This window comes from Condylura cristata, unplaced genomic scaffold (assembly GCF_000260355.1).
Source record: "Condylura cristata isolate star-nosed mole 26May11 unplaced genomic scaffold, ConCri1.0 scaffold00040, whole genome shotgun sequence".
NCBI classification, from domain to species: Eukaryota; Metazoa; Chordata; class Mammalia; order Eulipotyphla; family Talpidae; genus Condylura; species Condylura cristata.
The window spans coordinates 7,976,194-7,999,120 of record NW_004567141.1 but is presented as its reverse complement, the minus strand read 5'-3'; the positions used below and the strand labels follow the sequence as shown (position 1 = coordinate 7,999,120).

At 41.5% G+C, this 22,927-nt stretch overlaps 1 protein-coding gene across 1 annotated transcript in view; it reads right to left on the bottom strand.

The window, feature by feature from the left end:
- RASGEF1C (RasGEF domain family, member 1C) overlaps positions 1-22,927 on the bottom strand; it is a 99,663-nt gene that overhangs the window by 35,468 nt on the left and 41,268 nt on the right. Inside the window, exons 2-3 of the mRNA XM_012733271.1 lie at positions 1,825-2,007; positions 1,556-1,678 (exon numbers count right to left, since the gene is read on the bottom strand). Coding sequence (XP_012588725.1) covers positions 1,556-1,678; positions 1,825-2,001 — 300 coding nt within the window. The 5' untranslated portion in view covers positions 2,002-2,007. The remainder of the gene's footprint in view (positions 1-1,555; positions 1,679-1,824; positions 2,008-22,927) is intronic.

Here is a 22,927-nt window from a genome sequence, read left to right as displayed (position 1 = left end):
CAGAGGGGACAGGCAAGGGATTGTGACCAATCAGAGCAGAGGGGGACGGACACATTTAGTGCCAGATCATCTCTTGTTTTTGCCCCGCAGGACAGAGGGGACAGGCAAGGGATTGTGACCAATCAGAGCAGAGGGGGACGGACACATTTAGTGCCAGATCATCTCTTGTTTTTGCCCCGCAGGACCCCATTTTCCTTTGTGTGGTGACAATACACAGTTTTCCCTATGGGGTCTCCCTCTCCAGCCCCCAGGCTTCAGGGGTGGGACTCCCCATCAGCACTGGCTAATCAATACCCCCATCACCACAGCGAAGGCTCCCAGCTGGGCTTGAGGACTGAACGAAGCCAGTGAGATGGTGACTTTACTGGGACTTACTGAAAATGGCTTTCCTGGGGGATTGGGAAGAGTGGACATGGACCTGGACCTGGAACATGGAGGCTACCTGTCACTGTGTAGGGAGAACCTGCCTGGGCGGTGAGGCTGGCACAGGGGGCAGAATGGAGCGGAGGTACCGGCCTGTGGGATGGCTCACGGGTGCTGTGGTGGGGACTACATTGCAGGCAGACATCAACTGCTATACAGAATCAGTAGTGGTGCAAGAAAATAAACTTTTAAAAATAAAATGGAAATAGGAAGAATGAATAAAGTACTATATGTGAAAACAACAACAACAACAAAAAAAAACGATTCCAGTTGAAAGGTGTTATTTTGCTGAGAACAAAATTCAATCATGATTTGAAGTCATTTCATTTTATCGTAATGAAAATGTATTCATCATATAATATAATTCAGTAACAAAAAATTGAATGAGTAGAAAAAAGCAGAAAACTCATAAATACCATGCATGGATCATAAATATGTAACACGACAGAGAAAGGAACAAATGAAAGGAGTGAACAGAGATGGGAGACACAGAACAAAAATATTTTACTTTGAGGTAATGGACACGTTTTTCTTTCGAAAAATCAATTCTACATTGACTAATTAATCAACTGACAGATAATAATGAGATGATCTATAAGCTAAAAAAGAAAGACGATGGAGTGGAAGGTCAGTGGGAGAGAGTCTGCGTTTTAGCAGTGCCATTTGCGTTTCCGACGCGCACACTGACACTGGGCAGTAGAGAGGCAGGTCCTGTGCCTAGGTCAGCCGCGGGAGCTGGCTTTCCTCCACTGGGGCAGCGCAGCCCACACAGATAAACAGCGCAGCCCCAGGGAAGGAGGAGGGCGGGGCAGACACAGAAGGCGGGGTGTCCGCAGACCCCGGGTCTGGGCGAGGGTGAGTGTGAGCACAAGGCGGCTCCACTGTGCGTTCAGCCCACAGGCGGCAGAACCGCGACTCCCGGGGAACCCTGGGGAACCCTGGGGAACCCCTGGCTCTGAGACTCAGGGGCGCCTACAGGCTACCGAAGAGCAGCTCCCTTGAAGGTTCTCCCTCTTCCCCTGGGCCTCAGAAGGGAATCCCCTGAGGGGCAATGGCGCCTTCCTAAGAGGCAACTCACTCGGAGTGCTCTTCAGGGCCGTGCGCACTCCAAGGCCCCTGCCCTGCCCCTCACCGTGTCCAGCACCGGCTTGTCCAGCTGCTGCTGCTCGATGCACAGGTGGCAGACTCGGGCCAGGAGCTCCCCTGGCTCGATGAAGAGGCGCGCGCTCAGCAGGAAGGTGAAGATGTAGGCTTTCTGGGGGGACAGGGGAGAAAGGTGGCGTGCACCCATGAAGTGCACTTTCTTTCCTTCCAGCTCATCCTGCCCATCAGGCCCAATATCATTTCTAGCCCTACTGCTTCCCCCTACCGCCCCTCCTTCCCACTGGGTGGGCCACACACCTCAGGGTAGTAGTCAGCTGTGGGCACCAGCTGCTGGATCAGGGTGTCCAGGGAGGCTGAGGATGGAGCTCCGTCCAGGAGAGGCTGTCCAGCTTGTTCACCCTCCATGGACTTGGTGGGGGGTGGACTGAGGCTGCCTGGGGTAACCATGTCGGAGGTGCTCAGTGTCCGGGGCATGCCTGCCTGCAAAGACAAGAAGCATTCGGGGCAGGTGTCAGCTACCACACGCTCTTTGCCTGTGCGGACTGGGTGACCACTTCCTGGGAAAGATGTTAGGGATCCCCACCCCCCAGCACAGCATCTTCCAGCACCTATGTCTTCTCCCGCCCTCAGTTCAAGTAATTTGAACCTTTTCAAATTTTCTCTCCTTCCAACTTCTATCCCCCAAAGAAAGCTTTGATAAAGCCACGACCATCAGCACATTCTTCTTTCCCCTGCCTGTGAAATTGGTTCAGGGATGGGCCTGATCTAAACTGGTAGACTTAGGAGCAATCCCAGAACTTTTGTAGCACCTAGAAGCTCTCTCTCCCCTGAGGTCTCCAGCTGGCGGAATGGGCACAGTCAGGATCTTGGTGGTGCATTCCTCAGCAAGTGGCACATGACCCTGCTGTGCCTGGAGCTGCTCTGTGGTTGTCTCCTTTGCATGAGCCTATTTGAGTTGAGCTTCCCTCAGGTGATGACTCTGTCTGGCATGCCAGGCTCTTTGTGAATAGGATGCTCAGGGGTTCAGCTTCCCTTCTGCCCCCCATGCTTTGCTCTTGGTGGTAGCCAGGTAGTCTCCAAACACTTCTCCAACTCTGAACTACCACCTGGGCTATTCTCCCCTGCGGGAAGGTCCCCTACCTTCAAGTTCCTGGGACCACAGGTCTATACCTAACTCCCTTGCCTGTATGAGAGATGGGAAGATGCCTGCAAGGATAGGTGTATGATCGCTCGGGATTCTAAGAAAGGTACAGACGTAGAGGGTAATTGATTGATTGACTGATGCATATGTGAAGTGCCATTGTTTTACACTCTTGTTAATTTTTACCGAATAGGATTTCTCCCCAGAGGTGGTCACAACCCTCACAGTCCTCCACCACAGTCCTCTGTGCTCTTCTCCTCCCTGTGCCTCCTCCCCTTCCCCTCTGCCTCAGGCGTATGGTCAGCTTTCCAGGGTTGATATCAAAGTTTGATTTTGACCCTTGTTTGGTTTTTCTATATTCCACATGTAAATGAGGCCATCCAGTATTTATCTTCCTACAGATTCATTTTGCATAGTGTAATCCCTTCCAACTCCATCCATTTTGCTGCAAATGGCATGACTTTCTTTTATGTTGATTGCTGACAGGTATTCCAGTATGTACATACACCCTGTCTCCATCCATTCCATCGTGGGACACCTGGTGGTTTCCTTATCTTGGTCACTGTAAATAATGCTGCAGTGACCATAGGAGTGCAGGTTTCCTTTCAAATGAGTGCTTTTGTGACCTTTGGGCAGACTGAATGGAACTGCTGTGTTGTATGGCAGATCTGTGTTTAGTCTTTTGAGCACCCTCCACACAGCTTCCCACAGGGGCTGGGCCCGTTGGCATTCCCGCCAGCAGTGTTAGAAGGCTCCTTTTCCTCCACACCCTCACCAGCATTTGTTTCTGGTTTCATTTTTTGTTTGTTTGTTTTTAATATGGGCTATTCTATTCTCACAGGTGTGAGGTGGTAGCTCATTGTTGTTTTAATTTGCATTTCCCTGATGGAAAGGGGGGGGTGAATAATTCTTCATGTGTCGGCTGGCCATCTGCATATCTTCTTTGAAGAAGTGCTTGCTTAGCTCTTCTGTCCATTTTTAAAATTCGGATATTTGTTTTCTTTTTGTTTAGTTGATGAGCTCTTTGTAGATCATTAATAGAGGCCCCTTCTCAGATGTGTGGTGTGCAGATACCTTCTTCCATTCAGTGGGGTGTCTCTTCATTTGGGTTACTGTCCTTTTCATGGCATAAAATTTTTTAGTTTACCATAGTCCTAGTTGTTTATATTCTCCTTTGTGCTTCTCGCTACTGGGGATGAATCCACAAGGATATTTCTGAAGTTTATGTCACAAAGTGTTTTGCCTCTGTTTTCTTCTGTATCTTTTATGGTTTCAGTTCTTTCATTCAGGTCTTTTAAAGGGTGTTCTTTCTTACATTCCCTAATTTTTGAGGAGGTATGATTACCAAAAATATTTAACTTTACTCTTCACCTGACAATATAAAAACACTGGGTAAGGGGCTCTCAGCCCCTGTGCTTCCTCTTCACTGCCAGGTTGGGAGAAAGTGGCCAGAGCTGTGGGTATCAGAAGCCATAGCCCCACTGGGCTCCTGGGGTGACCACATTCTCTAACCTTACAGGTTTCATAGATGCCAGCACTCTTGACTTTTTAATTTGTCTTCTGATTTTTTAAAAATATCTATTTATTTATGCATACAGAAGTGGGTACAGGCCAGAGATGCAGGGGTAGTGAGAGGATTCACCAGAGACAGTGGGGAGCAGAACAGGCCAACTGGTGAAGTACACTGCTGAGGGGAGCAGCGGGTGAGACAGGAGAGGCCTGCTAAACCACGTGGGTCACCCCCCTGGCTGGGGATAGAACTTGTGCTGAAGGCTAGTTTGGTAGAACTGTGCTTTAACCCTATGCGCCACTAGGGAGGGCTCTGTATTCTGATTTTAAGAGTGGAAATTAAATTTATTTTTAAAAAGCTACATTTAGAAACAACACCACTAGCTTCCAGGTGGCCCACTTACAACTCCCATTCTGTTGTCACAACTCCCAGTGCTTGTGGTTGGCATTAAAAATCTGTAAAAAAAAAAAAAAAAAAGAAAATGTACTGAATTAAGAATAAAAAGCTGTGGTTGGACAGAGCAGCATGTCTGGGGATGAGAAAGATGTTCTCTCAGGTATCTTTCCTAGGTGGACATTGGGTCCAACCTAGTTGAAGGGATAGAGGCAAAGATGCTTCCAGAGGGACTCCTCTGAGCTCTGATGAGGGTGTTCTCCAGCCGAGGATGGGAGGGGACCAAGGAGATGAATACACAAAGGACCCAAGCACAGTGCTGCCACCAGGAAGAGAGGGCCACCCTGCCACCCTGCCCGCCAGCACTCACCATCCCCCAGGGCCTGGCCCCACGAGACAGGTGTTAATTGCAACTGCTCACAAAGCTTGTGCCAATAAGACTTGACAAGCAGACTCTTGCTGTTCAACAGTGTTTCTAAGCTGCCTGTGGCCTGATGGCCCCATGCTGTGTTCATCTAGCCCTTGGCTGGAGCTTCTAAAACCTGCTCTTGTAACTGCTGAGGATTATCCCTGACATGCAGCCTGAAGGTTTCCAGGTCCACATCAGGGCTTCTGCCAGTGTTATCAGAAGGTTACACATTTACATCAACTCACCCCATCATTTCTCCTTCCTCCTGTTATATTAAAAAATTGTGATAAAATACCCATGCCATAATATTTACCCTTCTAACTATTATTTATTTTAATATAATTATTTACCCATCGTGTTGTGCCTTTTCCCATCTCAGTTGTAATCCCTGTGGCTTCCCATCACCAAATCACCCATGTGCCATCACCATAGTCCAGCACACTTCCCCCCTACATCCCATTTTTGATCCTATTCCCCACTCCACCCCTGTAAAATGTCTCTGGTATATAGTTGTTCATTTTTATTATTATTATTCCCCCCCCCCGTCCTTTATAGTCCTGCTATGAGTGAAACCATCCAGTAGTTTTCTTTTTCTTTCTGGCTTATTTCACTAAGCATGATCCTGTTTGGCTCCAACCATGTTGCTGCAAAAGGCATGTGTTTATTGATTTATTTTTTTGGTTGCTCAGTAATATTCCATTGTGTATATGTACCACATCTTTTTAATCCAGTCATCTACTTTTGGGCATTTTGGTTGATTATATAGCTTTCCTATTGTAAATAAAGCAGCAAAAAACATGGGGGTGCAGCCCTTTTAACTATTTTTAAGGATACACTTAGTACATTAAGTACATCTATACTGTTACACAGCCATCACCACTACCCAGTGCTAGAACTTTTTCATACATCAATTTCATATGATTTTTCTATTTCTGTAAAAAGAAAACATTGGAGTTATTATGTATTAAATTTCTGGATTACTTGGATAGTACTTATATTAACAATTTTACAAAGTCCATGGACAAGGGATGTTTTTCCATGTGCTTGTATTTTCTTTCAATAACACTTTTTCAGTTTATAAATTCTTTACCTAAGTATAAGTTGCTAAGTTTATTCATTATCATGCTGTATAAGTGGAATTGTTTTCTCAACTTCCCTTTTGGGGTGTTCATTTCTTGAGGTTCATTTTGTATTCTCATACTTTTCTGAGTTAGTGATTTTTTTGTGTGGAACTGTTAGGGCTTTTAACATATAAGATCATGTTGTTTATTTGCAAAGAGCTAATTTTACTTTTTCCTTTCTTACTTGGATGTCTTTTATTTCTTGAGCTTGATCTGGTTTGTATGATAATGATGACAAGTGGCAAAAATGGACTCTTTATGCTATTCCTTAATCGAGAGGGAAAGTTCTCAGTTTTTTCAACAGGGAGTATCATGTGAGCTGTAGATTTTTCAAAGATGGATCTTACAATTGCTTATTATCTTATTATTTCCATCTATTCCTGCTTTGTTTTTTTATCATTAAAGGATGTTGGCTTTTTCTGTCACAATTGAAATGACCATGTGACTTTCTCTTTTTTGTTAATGCGGTATATTGCATTAATCAGTTTTATATATTGGATCATCCTATATTCCAGGAATAAACTTTCATAGTCATGGTATATGATCTTTGTAACAGGCTGCTGAGTTATATGTATTAGTATTTTTCTGAGTATTTCCACATCAGTGTTCAAAAGTGATATTCTTGGCCTATAGATTTCTTTTCTTAGTGCTTTTGTCTGGCATTTGTATCAGGAGAATGAAGTGTTAGGGAGTGTTCCCTCTTCTGAATTTTTGGGGAAAAGATATTGAAAGATGGGTGTTAATTCTTCTTTAGAAGTTTGGTAGAAGTCAGCGAGCTGGTTGGAGTATTTCTTGTATGACAGTTCTTCAGGCAGTGGTCATGCTTGGCTTTTGTCCATTTGGGAATGTCTTCATTCCTTACTCACTTTCGAAGATGTTTCACTGTACACAGAATTCTTGGTTGACAATAATTTTAATCCAGTACCTTGAATATATCAAACTACTAACTTTGACCTCCAAGGTTTCTGATGAGAAATGTAGCAACAGTTTTACTGGGGACTTCTTGTATATGGTAACTTTTTACTCTGTTATAGCCTTCAAGATTCGTTCTTTGTCTTTTGACAATTTGATTATCATTTGTCTCATTGTGGGTACCCTTGAGTTTATCTTCTTTAACTTCTTGCTTATATTTATGTCTGTATCCTTCCTGTCTTTCATGAAATTCAGGAGGTTTCCAGCCATTATTTTCTCAAATATTCTCTCTCTTCTGGGATTTTCACATGTTTGTTGGTCTGCTTAAAGGTCTCTGTGACCCCTTTAGGAAAGACTCCATTTTCCTCTCTCCCTCAAACTCAATAATTACAATCATCCCATTTTCTGGTTATTTCTTCTGTCTGTACAAATCTGCTTTTGCATACATCCAGTGGATGTTTTATTTTGGCCATTGTATGTTTTGCTCCAAATTTCTTATTTTTTTTTGTTCATTTTTACATTTTCTATCTCCTAATGGAATTTGTATTTTGTTCATATATACTTCTCTTAACTGTTCACCATCTTTTCAAATAAGTCCATTACCTCATCTTTCTGTTGACCATCTCCCCCCTCAGTGCTCTATATGTTCCTGTTGCTTTTTATACTTTGTGATTTTGTGACTTTTTTTTTGTTGAAAAATGGATGTTTGAATTTTATAATGTGGTTACTTTGGAAAGCTCTCCTTTTTTCCCTTTTTTCCTTATTTTTAATAGGATCCCTCTGTGCTGGGATCAATGTAAGGTATACACTTAAGGTTTCTGCCATCTGCTGAATGTATATATGCAGGAGCTTAAACAAAACCCTCTGTGTGTGGTTGCATTAGAATGTCCTAATCCTTAAATAGCTGACTCCTAAAAAGAATGATTAAAAAAAAGAAAATAAGAAAAAATTCAGACTCTGGCCCTTTAAATCCCACGGGTGGGAAATGCAAATGGTGGTGTGCTTCTGTATGTGCACCTGTGCTCAGAAGCAACAAGAAGCACCAGATACACATCTCCAATATTTGGAGAATAAGATTCTGACTGTCCCACCTGGCTCCCACAAACCATGCTCTGGGAACATGTTCATGGTTCTCTGTCACAAAGCTGGGGGTGGGGCAGGTGGAGATGGGCAGCTGCTACTGTGCTAAGAGTTGAGACTGGCCAAAATTAACCAAGATGTGCTGTGTTAGCCTTCCTCTGGAAGCTGAAATCTTCACATAAATCCCAGAGTTCTACAACATTTACACTGTACATTGTCAATGTACACTGTACATTGTAACTGGACTGGCAATTCTGCCAGTGCAATTGTCATCTAGCTGCCAGTGCACATAGGAACCCTAGTGCTTCCTATTGTATATGGATGTTTATATCTCCTTAATTCTAATAATCATGGTATTTCCCAAAGGTCTAATATTATTGGTAATTTCATCTTGTCCTTTTTGGTGGTAATATCCTATACTTGCCTTTATTTTAAAAAATAGTTATTTTTTAAATTGAGGTAAGGTTTACAACTGTTTATGATTTAAGAGTATAGGTTCACACCTCTTGAAGTACATGTTCATCCACTGTAGTTCATTAGGCCCCTTCTTTTCTTTGTTTTCCAGTATCCATCCCTCCACTCTGGTAGCCTCATTCTGCACTCAGATTTCTAGGGATTGTGTTGGTTTAGTTTGGTATGTTTGTTTTATTTTCATATTTCACACATGAATGAAAAATAATAGCCAAAACAATGCTTGTAAAGAGTGGAGTGTCACACTCCCACACTTCAAACTATAATACAGATCCATAGCCATCAAGACAAAAGAGACACACAGATCAGTAAAATAGAAAGCAAGGTCCAGAGATAAATCCTCACCCTATAGATGGTTAATTTTCAAGAAAAGATCTAAGAGTATACAATGGAGAAAGGAAAATCTCTTAAAAAATGATGCTGGGAAAAGTGGGCAGCTACATGCAAAAGAATGAAACTAGACCACTATCCCACACAATGTACAAAAGCTAACTCAATATGACTTGCATGTAAGACCTGAAATCATAATATATATAGAATAAAAAACTCAAATACACTGCCATTGGCCTCAGTGATACCTTTGGGGTTTGACTGCAACAGCAAGGGAAATAAAAGAAAAACAAATGGGGCCAAAAAAAAAAAAAAGCTTTTTAACTGTTATCAAAATGAAAATGAAAATATACCCTACTAAATGGGAGAAAGTATTTGCACAACACACATTCAAAAGGGGGTTAATATCAAAGATCTACAAGAACTCATACAACTCACAAGAAAATTCAATACGAAAATGATAAAAAAAATGATATCAACCAAATGATTAAAAAATGGGCAGAAGAGTTAAATAGACATGTCTCCAAGAAGACATATAGATGGATATGTAAGTACATGAAAAAAGCTCATCATCACTTATCAACAGGGAAATGAAAATCAAAACTATAATACTATACCACTTCATACCCATGAGAAAGGCTCATATCAAAAAGATCAGAAACAGTGAGTGTTGACAGGAATATGAAGAAAAAGGTGCCATGGGAATGTTGACTAGTCCACTCTCCAAGCAAAACAAATTGGAGGTTTCTAGAAATAATCAAAATAGATCTGTCATATGATATGGTAGATTCCACTCTTAATTATCTATCCAAAGAATATAAAAACATTAATTTGAAGATACACATGCACTCTTATGCTCATTGCAACCCTATTTATCAATACAGTAGCCAAGTTACAGAAACAACCCAAGTTCCCAGTGATCTAGAAATGGATTAAGAGGATGTGGATTGAAAAGATATTTTCACAATGGAATACTTAGTTATAAAGAAACATGAACTCTTGATATTAACAACAACATGGATAAAACTGGACAGTGTTATACTAAGTGAAATAAAACAGAGGAAAAATATTTCACTCCTGTATTGGAATGAACTTTATAGTAGACAGTGAGAATAAGCATCTTATATTGTTCCATCTCTCCATCAGAACAGGTGTGTCCACAGGGCAGAGCTGAGAGACCTAGGATGATGTGGTTAGCTTTTTTGAGAGAATCTGGGGTCACAAAGCCCTGTATCCTCATGTATCCCATATGCCCGAGGCCTCCTTCCCCTATCACGAGAAAGAGTTGGCCAGTTCAGCCTAGATAAGTCTCCTCAGAGACCATCTTTCAGCCTCCATTTAATTTTACCTCTGTAATCTATGAGAAGAGGTCTGAATTCAAAGCTTTCCTCATGGTGTCCAGGCCAGACCAGACTTTGAGTTAGGATGTCTGCAGCTTCAGTCAGCCTAGGGCATCACTGAAGGGGCCAAATGGGCCTCTTTGCTTGGGACTGCTATTGCAGGACCAGGGACTTCCCTGTGTTCTCTGTGATGGGAAGTTGAACTTGGGACATTTTCAAATGTACTGGATGGGTAATGTGCCCCCCTGATTCTGACAGCTTCTGAACCCCAGAAGTTTCAGTTTAAGGAATAAATGGATTCAGTTCCATGTTTCATGTGTCTTTTGTTCTCCAGTCACTTGCTCCTTAAAATGACCATATGGGCCTAACCGGCCACTTCATAGGTGAAAAAATCTGAGCCCTAAAATGTAAATTAGGGTGGACAAAGTTACCTGTTGGTTCCCTCTGGGCACTTAGTTTCAGGTTCCAGTTCCTGACTCTGAACTGGAGCGAAAATTGATAATAATTGAATGGAAGATAGATGTAGTCTAGAAATTTAGCAGAGAAACTGAAGTTAAGGCTTAGAGCTGGTGGGGGCGGATGGGGGGTGGCAATATGAATGCTGGGACCTCTAGGAGACATTTCCCACAGGAGGAGGCTTCCTGTGCACCTCCTGATGGAGATGTTCTCAGTCTATGGTCAAATCCTTCACCTATGTTCAGAGGACCCTTAGTGGAGGAAAGGATATGCCCAGAGTAGGGCTCTGGACCATGCTAGCTCAAAGTTGGCTGTGACATCTTGTTTAGGCCCAACAAATGCTCTGGTCCTCCTTCCTCTCCCTCTTCACCTAAACCAGAAGCTGATATACTAATTTCATTCTACTTTGGTTCCTATGCAGTGCTCCTCCCTGTTCTCTAATGTCTGAGGGGTACTGTGAGGTGCCCTAGAGCTGAGTACAGAAATTGCATGTGACCAGAATGGAAATGCACGTGGCCATATCTTTGGGAGGCTACCAGCAGACTTGGCTGTGAGGGGAAGACTAATCTGAGTTATTTTTGTATTCCATATGGCTCTCAGCTCCTGCTGACAGAGCCTGCTATTTTCACATCTCAGGAAGCTCTGGTTCCTGAGAGCCCAGGGCCTGGCTTGCAGGCAATCTGTCGACTGTAGACTTATAGCACCAAAACCCACCACAGATCAGTAACTAAAAACAGAACTCTTTAAAGGGGGAAAAGTCATCTTCTTTCTTGTTCCATAGTCCAGTCAACCTCTCACTTTTGGTCAACATCTTTTTTTTTTTCCTAAATATTTATTTATTTATTCATACAGAACTGGGGTACAGGCCAGAGATGCGGAGGGTGAGAGGATTCACCCGAGACAGAGTGGGAGCAGAACAGGCAAATCGACGAAGTACACTGCTGAGGGGAGCAGCGGGCGGGTCAGGAGAGGTCTGCCTCGCCATGTGCATCTCCCCCAGGGCAGGCAGGAATCGAACTCATGCAGAAGTGGTTTCAGCTTCTTAGTGCAGTGCTTTAACCCGCTGCGCCACCAGGGAGGGCTCAGTCAGCATCTTTTGATTATTTCCTGAGGACACACTTCTAGGACATACTTAGGTTGAAATACACCAGTTCTTTCAAGGGAGTTGAATATACAATGCAATTGAACACCCAAGCCACAGAAAAGGATTTTGTTGGGCTTCCCTATTACCATGCTGCCATGTTTTCTTACTTGCAGAAACTACTTCTTCTACGGTTAGAACCCTGGTTAGGTAGGCGGGGGAAAATGGGCCCTGACCAATGAGAGAGTAACATCCTTTTCTTCACCCCAGAGCAGGTCACTAAGATTATCCAATCAGAGCAAACATTTGGCTCTGTTTGGGGAACACCTTGGAGAGTTGGTTCCTTGATATTTTCCCTCTCATAATAAAACTAAAACAATGATGATAATGATGCTGATGGTAACTGAACATTTGTGAATTGCTGCCTAGGCTAGTAAAAAGAGCAAAATGATACCTTAAAATTCCTTATTTTCTCTAATGAATCCATTCCTTATCCTTATCTCTAACTGCTAGTCAATATCCATCTTGAATTTTGTGCTAATGCTTTTCTTTGTACTACCTGAGTCTCTATTCCAAGGCAATGTACTGCCTAATCTTGAAGATGGAAGGCAAACATACCCTAGCAGTGCAAAGAGGGAATTATCCCCTTTGGATACTCTGAGAGGAAGTGAGTGGAAGAGTCTCCCAGTCATGGTCTGACTTGTGCTCCTCTGGAAATTAACAAAGCCCCCTTTTTGGGAGAGAAAATCATGAGTGAATCTTAGAAAACACAGAGCTTTCTGTGTGACAAAATTGAATTTGGTCTAGACACTGTCCATGCAGCAGAAGTATGCTCAGAAGGAGAGAGCTGCTCTGTATACTTCACCACCAGTTTTACTGCCCATCAGAGTTTGCTGCTAGAGATCAAGAAAAAATTGAGGATATCTGTGAGTGACATATGTATCTCCCCAGCAAAGCATAAGGGTAGGGCCTCAGATTGAAAAGATGGCCATAGTATTGACAGTCTTTTCCTTGGGCCATACTGCTACAGTATGGTTCAGCTGCTCTCTCAGTAGAGATGCCATCCTGAGATCACCTTTCATCATCTTCTAAAGGTTCCCTTCCCATCTCTTCACTGGTCTTCTTTCTGTATCTTGTGTCTTCTTAATTTATTTCATTTGGAAGGAACACATCCTCCAGTAGTTTCCTGAGAAGGGGTTCTTAGGAAGTAAGTTCTTTGAGACTGTGCATGTCTAGAAATGTTCTCACTTTACTATAATACTTGTTAGTATGACTAATAGTTCAGAGTGTTTAGAATTCTAGATTAAAAATAATTTTTGTTCAGAATTTTGCAGGCTTCTCTGTAAAACGTAAAACGTAGAGCTTTTTTTTTTTTTTTTTGGTCTGACTAGGGTGACCAACCATTCTGAATATCCCAGGGCCATTCTGGTTTAAGCATTGAAAGTCACATATCCTAAGGAATTCCCCAGTCCCAGGCAATCAAATGATTGGATACCTCAGTAACTGTGTTCTGATGTTTCATAATGTGCCTTGATATGGGTATTGTCTACACCTTGTGTGGAGAAATTTCATGCCTTTCAGTTTTGGGATGTTTTCTTAAGTTATTTCATTGATGATTTCCTCTCCTTCCATATTTTTCTGTTTGTAACGTTAGCAGATACCTTCTGAACTTACTCTCTACTTGTTTATAATTTCTCTCTTATCCTAGTAAAATATTGTGGTGAACCATACATTGTGATAAAGTGGCATTTATTCCAGGAATACAAGGATGATTTATGCATAAATCAATCAATGAGGACCCTCCCTGGTGGCGCAATGGGTTAAAGCACAGCACTGAAAAGCTAAGGCCGCTTCTGCATGAGTTCGATTCCCGCCTGCCCCAGAGGTGACCACATGGCGTGGCAGACCTCTCCTGACCTGCCCGCTGCTCCCCTCAGCAGTGTACTTCAACAATCTGCCTGTTCTGTTCCCCACTCTGTCTCTGGTGAAGCCTCTCGCCGCCTCTGACCTGTACCCCAGTTCTGTATGAACAAATAAATAAATCTTAAAAAAAAATCAATCAATGAAATATAGCAACAAAATAAGACAAAAATTATTTGGTAATTTGATATTTGGTAATTACAAGAGATGCAAATAAAGTATTTGGCAAGATACAGCACCAATTATGATAAATACTTAATAAGACAAGAATATAAAGGAACTTCCTTAACATAATAAAAACCATACAGTAGCTAGTGTATTACTTAGTGGTATAAGACTGAAAACTTTCCTTTTAAGATCAGGGAAAAGACAATAATGCCCATTCTCACCACTTCTGTTTAATTCAGTATTACAGGTTTTAGTTAGAGTAACCACACAGCAGGAAATAAAAGGAATATAGAATAGAAAAGAGAGAAATGATCATTATTTACAGACAATATGGTACCCTATATAAAAATCCCTAGCTATTCCACAACAAAACTACTAGAAATATATCAATGGCTAAGCGGCATGTTCAAAATCAAAATACAAAAATATATTGTATTTATTTTCTCAGGAAACTGTTGGAGGCTCCTTCCAATTGAAAGAATAAAACAAGAAGACACAAGATATAGGAAGACTCAGTGGAGAGATGGGAGGAAATCTTTGGAAGATGATGAAAGGTGATATCAAGATGGCATCTGCCCCAGAAAGAGAGAGCAACTGAGCCATACTGCAGCAGTAATGAATGAGAAAAAAGGAAATTAAGAAAATAATTTTATTTATGATTATATCAAAAAGAATCAAATACCTAGGAACTAATTGCACCAAGAAGGTGAAGGATTTATGTAATGAAAACCTCAAAAACTGTATTAAAGGATATAGAATACATAAATAGATGTGAACACATCCATGCTCATGAATGGAGAGAATCAATATAGTCAAAATGACTACTCTACCAAAAATAATATATAGATTTAATGCAATCCTCATTAAAATATCAACAATGCTCTTTATGGAAACAGAACTAAACATATTGACATTTACATAGGACCAGAACATAGTCCTGAGTAAAGCAATCCTGAGGAAAAAAAGAATAGTAATGGATCTGAATTTAAACTATACTATATAGCAACAGTGCCTAAAACAATATGGCATTGGGATAAAAAGACGCATGGGTCAATTGAACAGCATTAAAAAGCCCAGAAATAAACCCATGCATATATCAATACCTAACTTATGAAAAAGGAGCCTCAACCATACAATGGAGAAAGGAGAGTCTCTAATAAATAATTCTGGGAAAACTGGACAGGTATATGTAAAAGAATGAAGTTGGAGCACTAACTCCATAGAAAAAAGAAATTTAAAATGGGCTAAAGACTTAGATGTAAAACTGAAACAATAAAATATATATAGGAAAACTTTGGTGATACATTTCATAACATCAAAAATTTCTCTGGAAACTCAACAACTGGGATTACCTCAAAATAACTTTTACATAATTAAATAAAATATTTTTAAAAATTCTAACAAATGGGAGAAAATATTCACACATCATATAACTAAAAAGGGGTTAATATTCAAGATAGACAAAAACCTTCAATTTAACAACTACAATACATACAACCCAGTGAATAATTGGGCAGCAGATATAAATAGACAATTCACTACACAGAATATCCAGAAAGTCAAAATAAATGTATGGAAAAATGTTCAACACCACCATTATTAAGGAGATGCAGGTCAAAACCACAATGATATACCATTCACATCTGAGAGACTAGCACATATTATAAAGATTTCCAACAACAGATGCTGGAAAGCATGCTGAAGATGCTTTGGTACATTTTTGGTGAAACTGTAAACTGGTGCTGTCATTTTGGAATGCAATCAGGGTTTACCTTTAAAACCTAAAAATGCAAATACTATATGACCCAGAAATTCCACTTTTGGAAGTCATACCGAAGAATGTGAAATCATCAACTCTGAAAATTATATGCTCTATAATGCTTATTGCATCATTATTTATAATAGTCAGCACATTATACAAACAACCAAAGTGCCCAGTGATAGAGATTTTGGATCAAGAAATGTGGTATAGCCAAAACAGAGTACTAGTCATCCACAAGGAAAGATGATATGACTAGCACAACAAAATGGAAGGTAAAGTAAATCAAAATGACAAAGATGAATATTGGATGTTTACAAAGAGTGATTTGATAAAGCAGTATACTTACAGAAACTAATGGATACCAATAAATGAAATTTCTTTGGGGGGGGAAGAAAGAGTCAAAGGAGAATAAAACATATTGCTATCTTGGAGCCTCCCTGATGGCACAAGGTGTTGAGTCTCAGCACTATGAGTCTATCAGCAGCAACTGCAGATCCCCAGCCAGGGAGCTGACCCACATGACACAGCAGCCCTCTCCTGTCTCTGCCCACTGCTCCCCTCAGCAGTGTATTTCTGCCAACTGTTCTGCTCTGTTCCCCGCTCTGTCTCTTGTGACTCCTCTCATCCCCTGCATCTCTGGCCTGAACCTCAGGTCTTGGCTGTCAGATGCAGATTAATAAGTTGATTGTAAAACAGTGTTAAAGTGTCTATGGGTAAGACACCACTCAGATTCAGGGTGCAATAACAATGGGATTTACTAACAAAAGAGGAAACTGGGAAAAAGAGTTTCTAAAGCTACAATGTCCAGTAATCTGAAACAAATGTTGCTCATATGAGATGGCTCTGTCCCTTCCATAAGTGCCTGGCGCTGGTGGCACACTGGTAGGCAAAGGACCAGGATCTGACTCATGGGAACACTGCATCAGCCCACAGTCACAGTCTGAAGGCCAGCAGGACAGCCAAACAAGACAGTGCCAAATCAACAGCACCAGGAGGCCATGCGGTGGATAGAAGTGCATTGACACAAGTCAAGTGTCAGGTCACTGTGGGTCACCGCTGATCAGCAGTGCCAGTCAGCACCAGTCACCAGGAGATGGTGTCAGAGACATGAGTGTTACAGTTCTTTTTGAGTTATTGCTATAAAGCTGATGGTGCTCCTTGCAGGTGATGTCAGAGGCAGGGCTGAGGGTGGGTACAATGACTGGGTCTTTGTGAATGTCCATGAAGTTTGAGAAGGTCTGAGAAGGGTCTGGGGAAGCCTGCTACATCCTCTTCTGAAACTGCTTGATGAATCCTCTTTAGATGCTCTCTACTGAATGAATACCAGCTTTTCGGACCTGCTTCTTTCCTCTGCCTATAAAAGCCTGGTTGGACTATTTTTCTTTTTTAAGATTTACTTATTTATGCATACAGAACTGGGGTACAGGCCAGAGGTGGTGGGTTGGGGGGGCATGGTGAAAGCATTCACCGGACACAGTGTAGGGGAGAACAGGCAGATCACCGAAGTACACTGTTGAGAGGAGCAGCGGGTGAGACAGGAAAGGCCTGCTGCGCCATGTGGATCACTTCCCAGGCAGGGCATCGAACTTGCACTGAAATGGCTATGGCTAACTTGCAGTGCTGTGCCCTAACCTGTTGCACCACTGGGAGGACTTGGACCATTTTTCAATCTTAACTGTTTGGTGCCACTTAAACACCACCAGCTTGCTCCATTTTTTTTTTTTCATGATGGACTCAAAGTCTTCCATAATGCTGGAGTCCATTCAAACCTATAGGTCCATTCACAATCCTGCCACCAGATTTGAAAGAGAAAACTCCAGTACCTGCCTAGACCTGACTGTGCTGAGGTAAGGGCAGGCTCAGTGGGCTGGTGAGCTCAGGGAACTATGGCTGGAGCGAACCCCAGTGAGGCTGCAGGCACACTGCACCAATGCCCCTCCCTCAGTGGGGCCAGGTGTAGCAGTACTAGGGGGCTGCAGCAGCACTGGGACGTTGGCCCCAGTGGCTACCAGGCAGGTGCCAGCTGGGAGCCATATCCCTAGAGCTGCCCCAGTGTGTCTTCCAGTGGCCCTAAATAAGGGGCTACAGGGAGCTGTCAGAGACCTGGGGCTGGACTGCTCTGGTGTGGGGTGGCTACCACAGGACTGAGTTTGGAGAGTCTCTGGATTGGTGGGCACGAGGAGGTGCTGAGAGTGGTACACCAGGAGAGGGCGTGGACACCCATGCCCTTCCCCCTACTCTGCCTATGCCTCTCTTCCATCTGGGTACCCATCTATATCCTCTATAATAAACCGGTAAAGGTAAGTAGATATTTCCCAAGTTCTCTGAATTACTCTAGAAAATTAATCAACCCTGAAGTGCGGGTCATGGGAACCTCTAATTTGTAGTTAGTTGGTTAGGAGCACTACTTGTACTTGTGGTTGGTGTCCAAAAGGAAGGCAGCCTGTAGGGCTCAGTCCTTAACTTGTGGGCTTTGATGATATCTCCAGGGTAGTGTGAGAATTGAGCTAAATTGTAGGGCTCCAGTTGGTTTCAGAAGTGCTGTGAGTGAGACCATGAAGGAGAAACACATTGGAATCTCCCAGAGCATGTCATGCCTTTGGTTGTCCTCAGCATCACATCGCTGGGGTTATTTTCTCACAGTTGCTTATTATTTCTTTGGCCCCTGCAAGGTGGGAAACCTTAATACATGACCTCTTATACTCTGCAGCATCACCAGTGGCTAGACTCTGTGTGGGCACATGGCATCCACCATGTGCCAAACACATTTGAACCAAAGAAATAAATGAGTGGGTAGATGACCATTAGATCCGGTCCTAGTTGGCTGTTGACCTGTGGAGTTACCTTGGACAGAATTCTCTCCTTGTTGGCCTCATTTCCTTGAACTAGCAGAACTTGTTTGGGAAGGTCTCTGACTGCCTAGCTCTGCTCTGAACAGAGGTACAAGGACTGTCCAAGGTCAGTAACAACCCAGCTTCCTACTTGCTGGTGGCCTTCTTTCTGAAAACCAGAATGAATGTTTGCCTCTAGTTACCTGATCCACTACATTTGCCTAGGCTACAGAGGCCACATGCAGAGTATGGACATTTACCCTGGAGACTCAAATTACTAGGGTAAGATCCCACTAGATTGAGTAGGTAAATTAAGGCCAGGACAGGGGGCATTTGCACTCCACTACCAAGCTCTGACCACTAGAGTCAAGTATTTTTGATCTGAGGTGATGGATGAAGGGTCACGGACCAAGTGCAAAGCAGACTCAGGTGGGAGTCTCAGATTCTCAGACTGAAAAACCATCCTGCTGACTTAGATCCTCTCTGTATCACCTTTAGCAATGTCATGTGTTAGAGACATTTGATAGGCATCTTGCCTCATCTCACTAACTTCTTTTATATGCGTACATTGCCATCAATACATTTATGTTTATTTTTACCCATTTTTTTTTTAGTTTTTCTAGTTCCATGCAATTTTGAGTCTTTTTTTTTTAATAAGATTTACTTATTATGCATACAGAACTGGGGTACAGGCTAGAGGTGCAGGGGCGATGAGAGGATTCACCAGAGACAAAGTGGGGAGCAGAACAGGCAGGTTGATGAAGTATACTGCTAAAGGGAGCAGCGGTCTGGTCAGGAGAGGTCTGTCATGACATGTGGGTCACCTCTGGGGTGGGGATCGAACTTATGTGGAAGTTCTTAGTGCTGTGCTTTAACCCGCTGCGCCACCAGGGAGGGCCCTTGAGCCTAGTTTTATGCATGATGTAAGATAGTGGTCTAGTTTCATTCTTTTGCATGTGGGTGTCCATTTTCTCAACAACATTTATTGAAATGGCTTTCCCTCAATAAATGTTAAAAGCTTTTTCAACATTTCCTATGGGGAGGTCTAGTGTTGGCCAATTACTTTAGCTTTTGATTGTCTGACAAGTCCTTGATCTTTGGGCTTATCTGATAGAGAATCTGGTAGGACACTCTATTCTTGCCTAGTAGTATTATCTTTGAGTATTTTGAATATATCATCCCATTCTCTCCTTGTTTATGGAATTTCTGTTGAAAAATCTGATGAAAGTATGATGGGGACACCGTCTTTTCCGCCCTACCTTCCTTCTATGGCTAGATGTCTTCAATATGTCTTCAATAACTTTTCTTTGTGTTTAACTCCTAGTAGTTTCACCACCGTATGTCTTGGTGTAGATCTCATAGCATTTAGATAACCGGGTGTTCTTTTAACTTCATGATTTGTATGTTTCCTTCCTTCACAGATTTGGAAACTTCCTTTTTTCTTCTCCCATTCTAGGATATCCATTACCTTTATGTTAGGAGCCAGAGAGTTCTCAATGTGTACATTTATTTTTAAATTTTTACTTTTATTTCTCTTCTTTCACCTGGGTCCTTTAAGTATTACTATCTTCAAGGTCACTGATTGGACACTGATTAGATAGACCCTCCCTTGTGTCTATTCTCCTTCTATAGATTTCTCTAGAATTAAAAAAAAAATTCTTAATCATTCTCACATTCTGAATCCATTATTTTCTTTTTTAAGACCTCTTCTGACCAGCCTGCTGCTCCCCTCAGCAGTGTGTTTTGGTACATCTGCCTATTCTGCTCCCCATTCTGTCTCTGGTGAATTTCCTCATCACCACCCCATATCTCTCGCCTGTACCCCAGTTCTGGATGCATAAATAAATAAATCTTAAAAAATAGCTTAAATTTTGGGACCTCCCTGTTAGCACAGGGGTTAAAGACAGCACTGTCAAGCTGTTGTCAGCCACTGCAGCATGAGTTCAATCCTTAGCCTGGGAGCTGACCCACATGGCACAGAAGACTTCTCTTGTCTCATCTGCTGCTCCCCTCAACAGCATATTTCTGTAGATCTTCCTGTTCTGCTCCCCACTCTGTCTCTGGTGAATCCACTTACACCCCCCCCCCACTCCACACACACACACACCTTTGGCCTATACCCCAGTTCTTGTATACATAGATAAATACATTAAAAATAACTTCAATTTATACCTTCTATTCAATCATTTTACTCATGAGTTCATTTACTTACTTTTCTAAATACTGTTTATCTCATTGGTTAGCTTTTTTGAGTTCTCTTTTATCACTTTGAATCACCTTTTTGCATGGTTTCCAATCCCTTGTATTATCTTTATTATAGCAAATTGGAACTGCTAATCTTATAGGGAGATATGTTTCATGTCTGTATTTAGATTCAGGAGAGTTGTTTTTTCCTTGTGATGCCATGTTGCCTTGAGGTCTCAAAGTGTCATGTATTATATTGCTTTGTCTGCTCATTTCACTGCTTTAAGTTTCCTTATTTTTTTAAAAAAAGTTATCTATATCTAATAACTTAAGAGTTGAACTACTTTTATCTTTCTTGCAGGTGGTGTTCTGTGCTTTTACTTAATTTGACTTGATTCTTTAGAACTCTTCTGGCTTCCACAGATCTGATTTTGCTGCTGATGACTCAAGACAGGAAGGGAAAGGTTTGGAGAGGTCCAGCCTCTTGTGCCAATGTGCTGGGGTAGGGGTGGTCTGGCTCACATTGATAGCCCTGCAAATAAACCTTCTTTTTAGGGTTCCAGATCCAATGCTCATCAATCTGAAGATACAATTATCAAGGTCAGGACCATGCAAAATAGTGAGGGAAGGAAGGCCCTCCAGAACATGGTCTTTTCTTCTTCCAGAGACAAAAGTCACTAGTGTGGAACATATCAGCTCCCCCAAATGTGTTTTCCCTCAGTCAAGGGTATAAACTCTTCCTTTTCCAGGCTCCCTGACTGAGCCAGTAGCCTCATTCTGTGTCTTGCATCCTGAACTGCAGCCTTTTGTGCCTTTCTCCACTTACCTCCTTTCCAATGAAGTGTGACTCTTGTCTGTGATCCCTGTGTGAAGTCTGTTGCCTTCTGATGTCCAAGGGAGTTTTCCAGTTCCTCCCCAAGCCATGGAACTTCATAGTGTTCTCTGATTACCTGTTAGATGTTCCCCTCAGGAGGAAAGCAAGGAAACTCCTCTTTTGCCACCTTAATGAGTCCTCCAAGGCAAAACTTTTAAATTCTTAATTTAAAATCTTTTCTCTGTTATGATGTGAGAGTTTAATGCTATCAAGTTCCCTTTAAGCAGATTTAGGCATATCCCGCAAGTTTTGATATGTGGTACTTTCATGTTTATTCAGTATGAAGTATTTTCTAATTTCCCTTGAGATTTTTCTCTCTCACCTTACTTAGAAATATGTTAATTTCTAAGTTCAGATTTCTCTGATATCTATATCATTTCCAATCTATTTCCCTTGTGGTTAAAGAATGTACTTTGAATGCAATGCATTACAATTGTTAAGTTGCATTTTATCACCCAAAATTTGGTCTATTATGTTGAATATTCCACATGCACTTGAAAATCATGTATATTCTGCTGCTTTGCAGTGGAGTGTTCCAGAGATGTCAGTTGGACAACAGTTGGCTGATATGTGTTATTTAATTCTTTATTCTTGCTGATTTTTTCTGTTAGTTTTAACAATTTATGAGAATGGAATGTTGAAGCCTATATATTTGTGGAGTTGTCTAGTTTTCCATTCAGCTCTGTCAGTTTTGCTTCATGTGTTTGAAGCACTGTTGTTAGCACTGTAAAATTTATGTCTTCTTTGTAAATGCTCCTTTCATCATGATGTAATATTCCTCCATTTTGGACAATTTTTCTGTGCTCTGAAGTTTACTTTGCTATTACTATCATCACCCTATGTTTGTTCTGATTGGCACTTTCTTGGTATATTTTCCCCCTCCTTTTTATTTGAATCTCCTATGTCATTATTTTGAAATGGGTTTCTTTTAGGCAGCCTTAAATTGGATCATTAAAAAAATCTATTCTGACAACTTCTGTCTTTTAATGGTGGTTTTTAGTCTATTTATAACTAACGTATTAATTGATGTGCTTGGATTGGAGTTAACAATTTATTTTTATGAATAAACTTTATTTCTAGAGCAATCTTAGGTTCACAGCAACCATTTATTTGTTGCCTTCACTTTTAATTCCTCTATTTCCTTTTCCTGCATTCTTTTGAATTATTTGAACTTTTTAGCATTCCACTTTATCTTTTTCATTTGTAATTATATTGTTTTGTGCAGTTAATTTTTCTTTTTTTCAATTAATATTTTATAATGATTAAAGTATATATGGGAAAGCAAAAGGATTTCTAAAGATGCATTTATAGTTTTAAATTATTGTCATTTATTTCTGGACCATCCACAAAACAATTCCATTAGTATATTTATTGTCTTATCCATGATGGTGCTTATAATACAGTCACTTTCATTTGG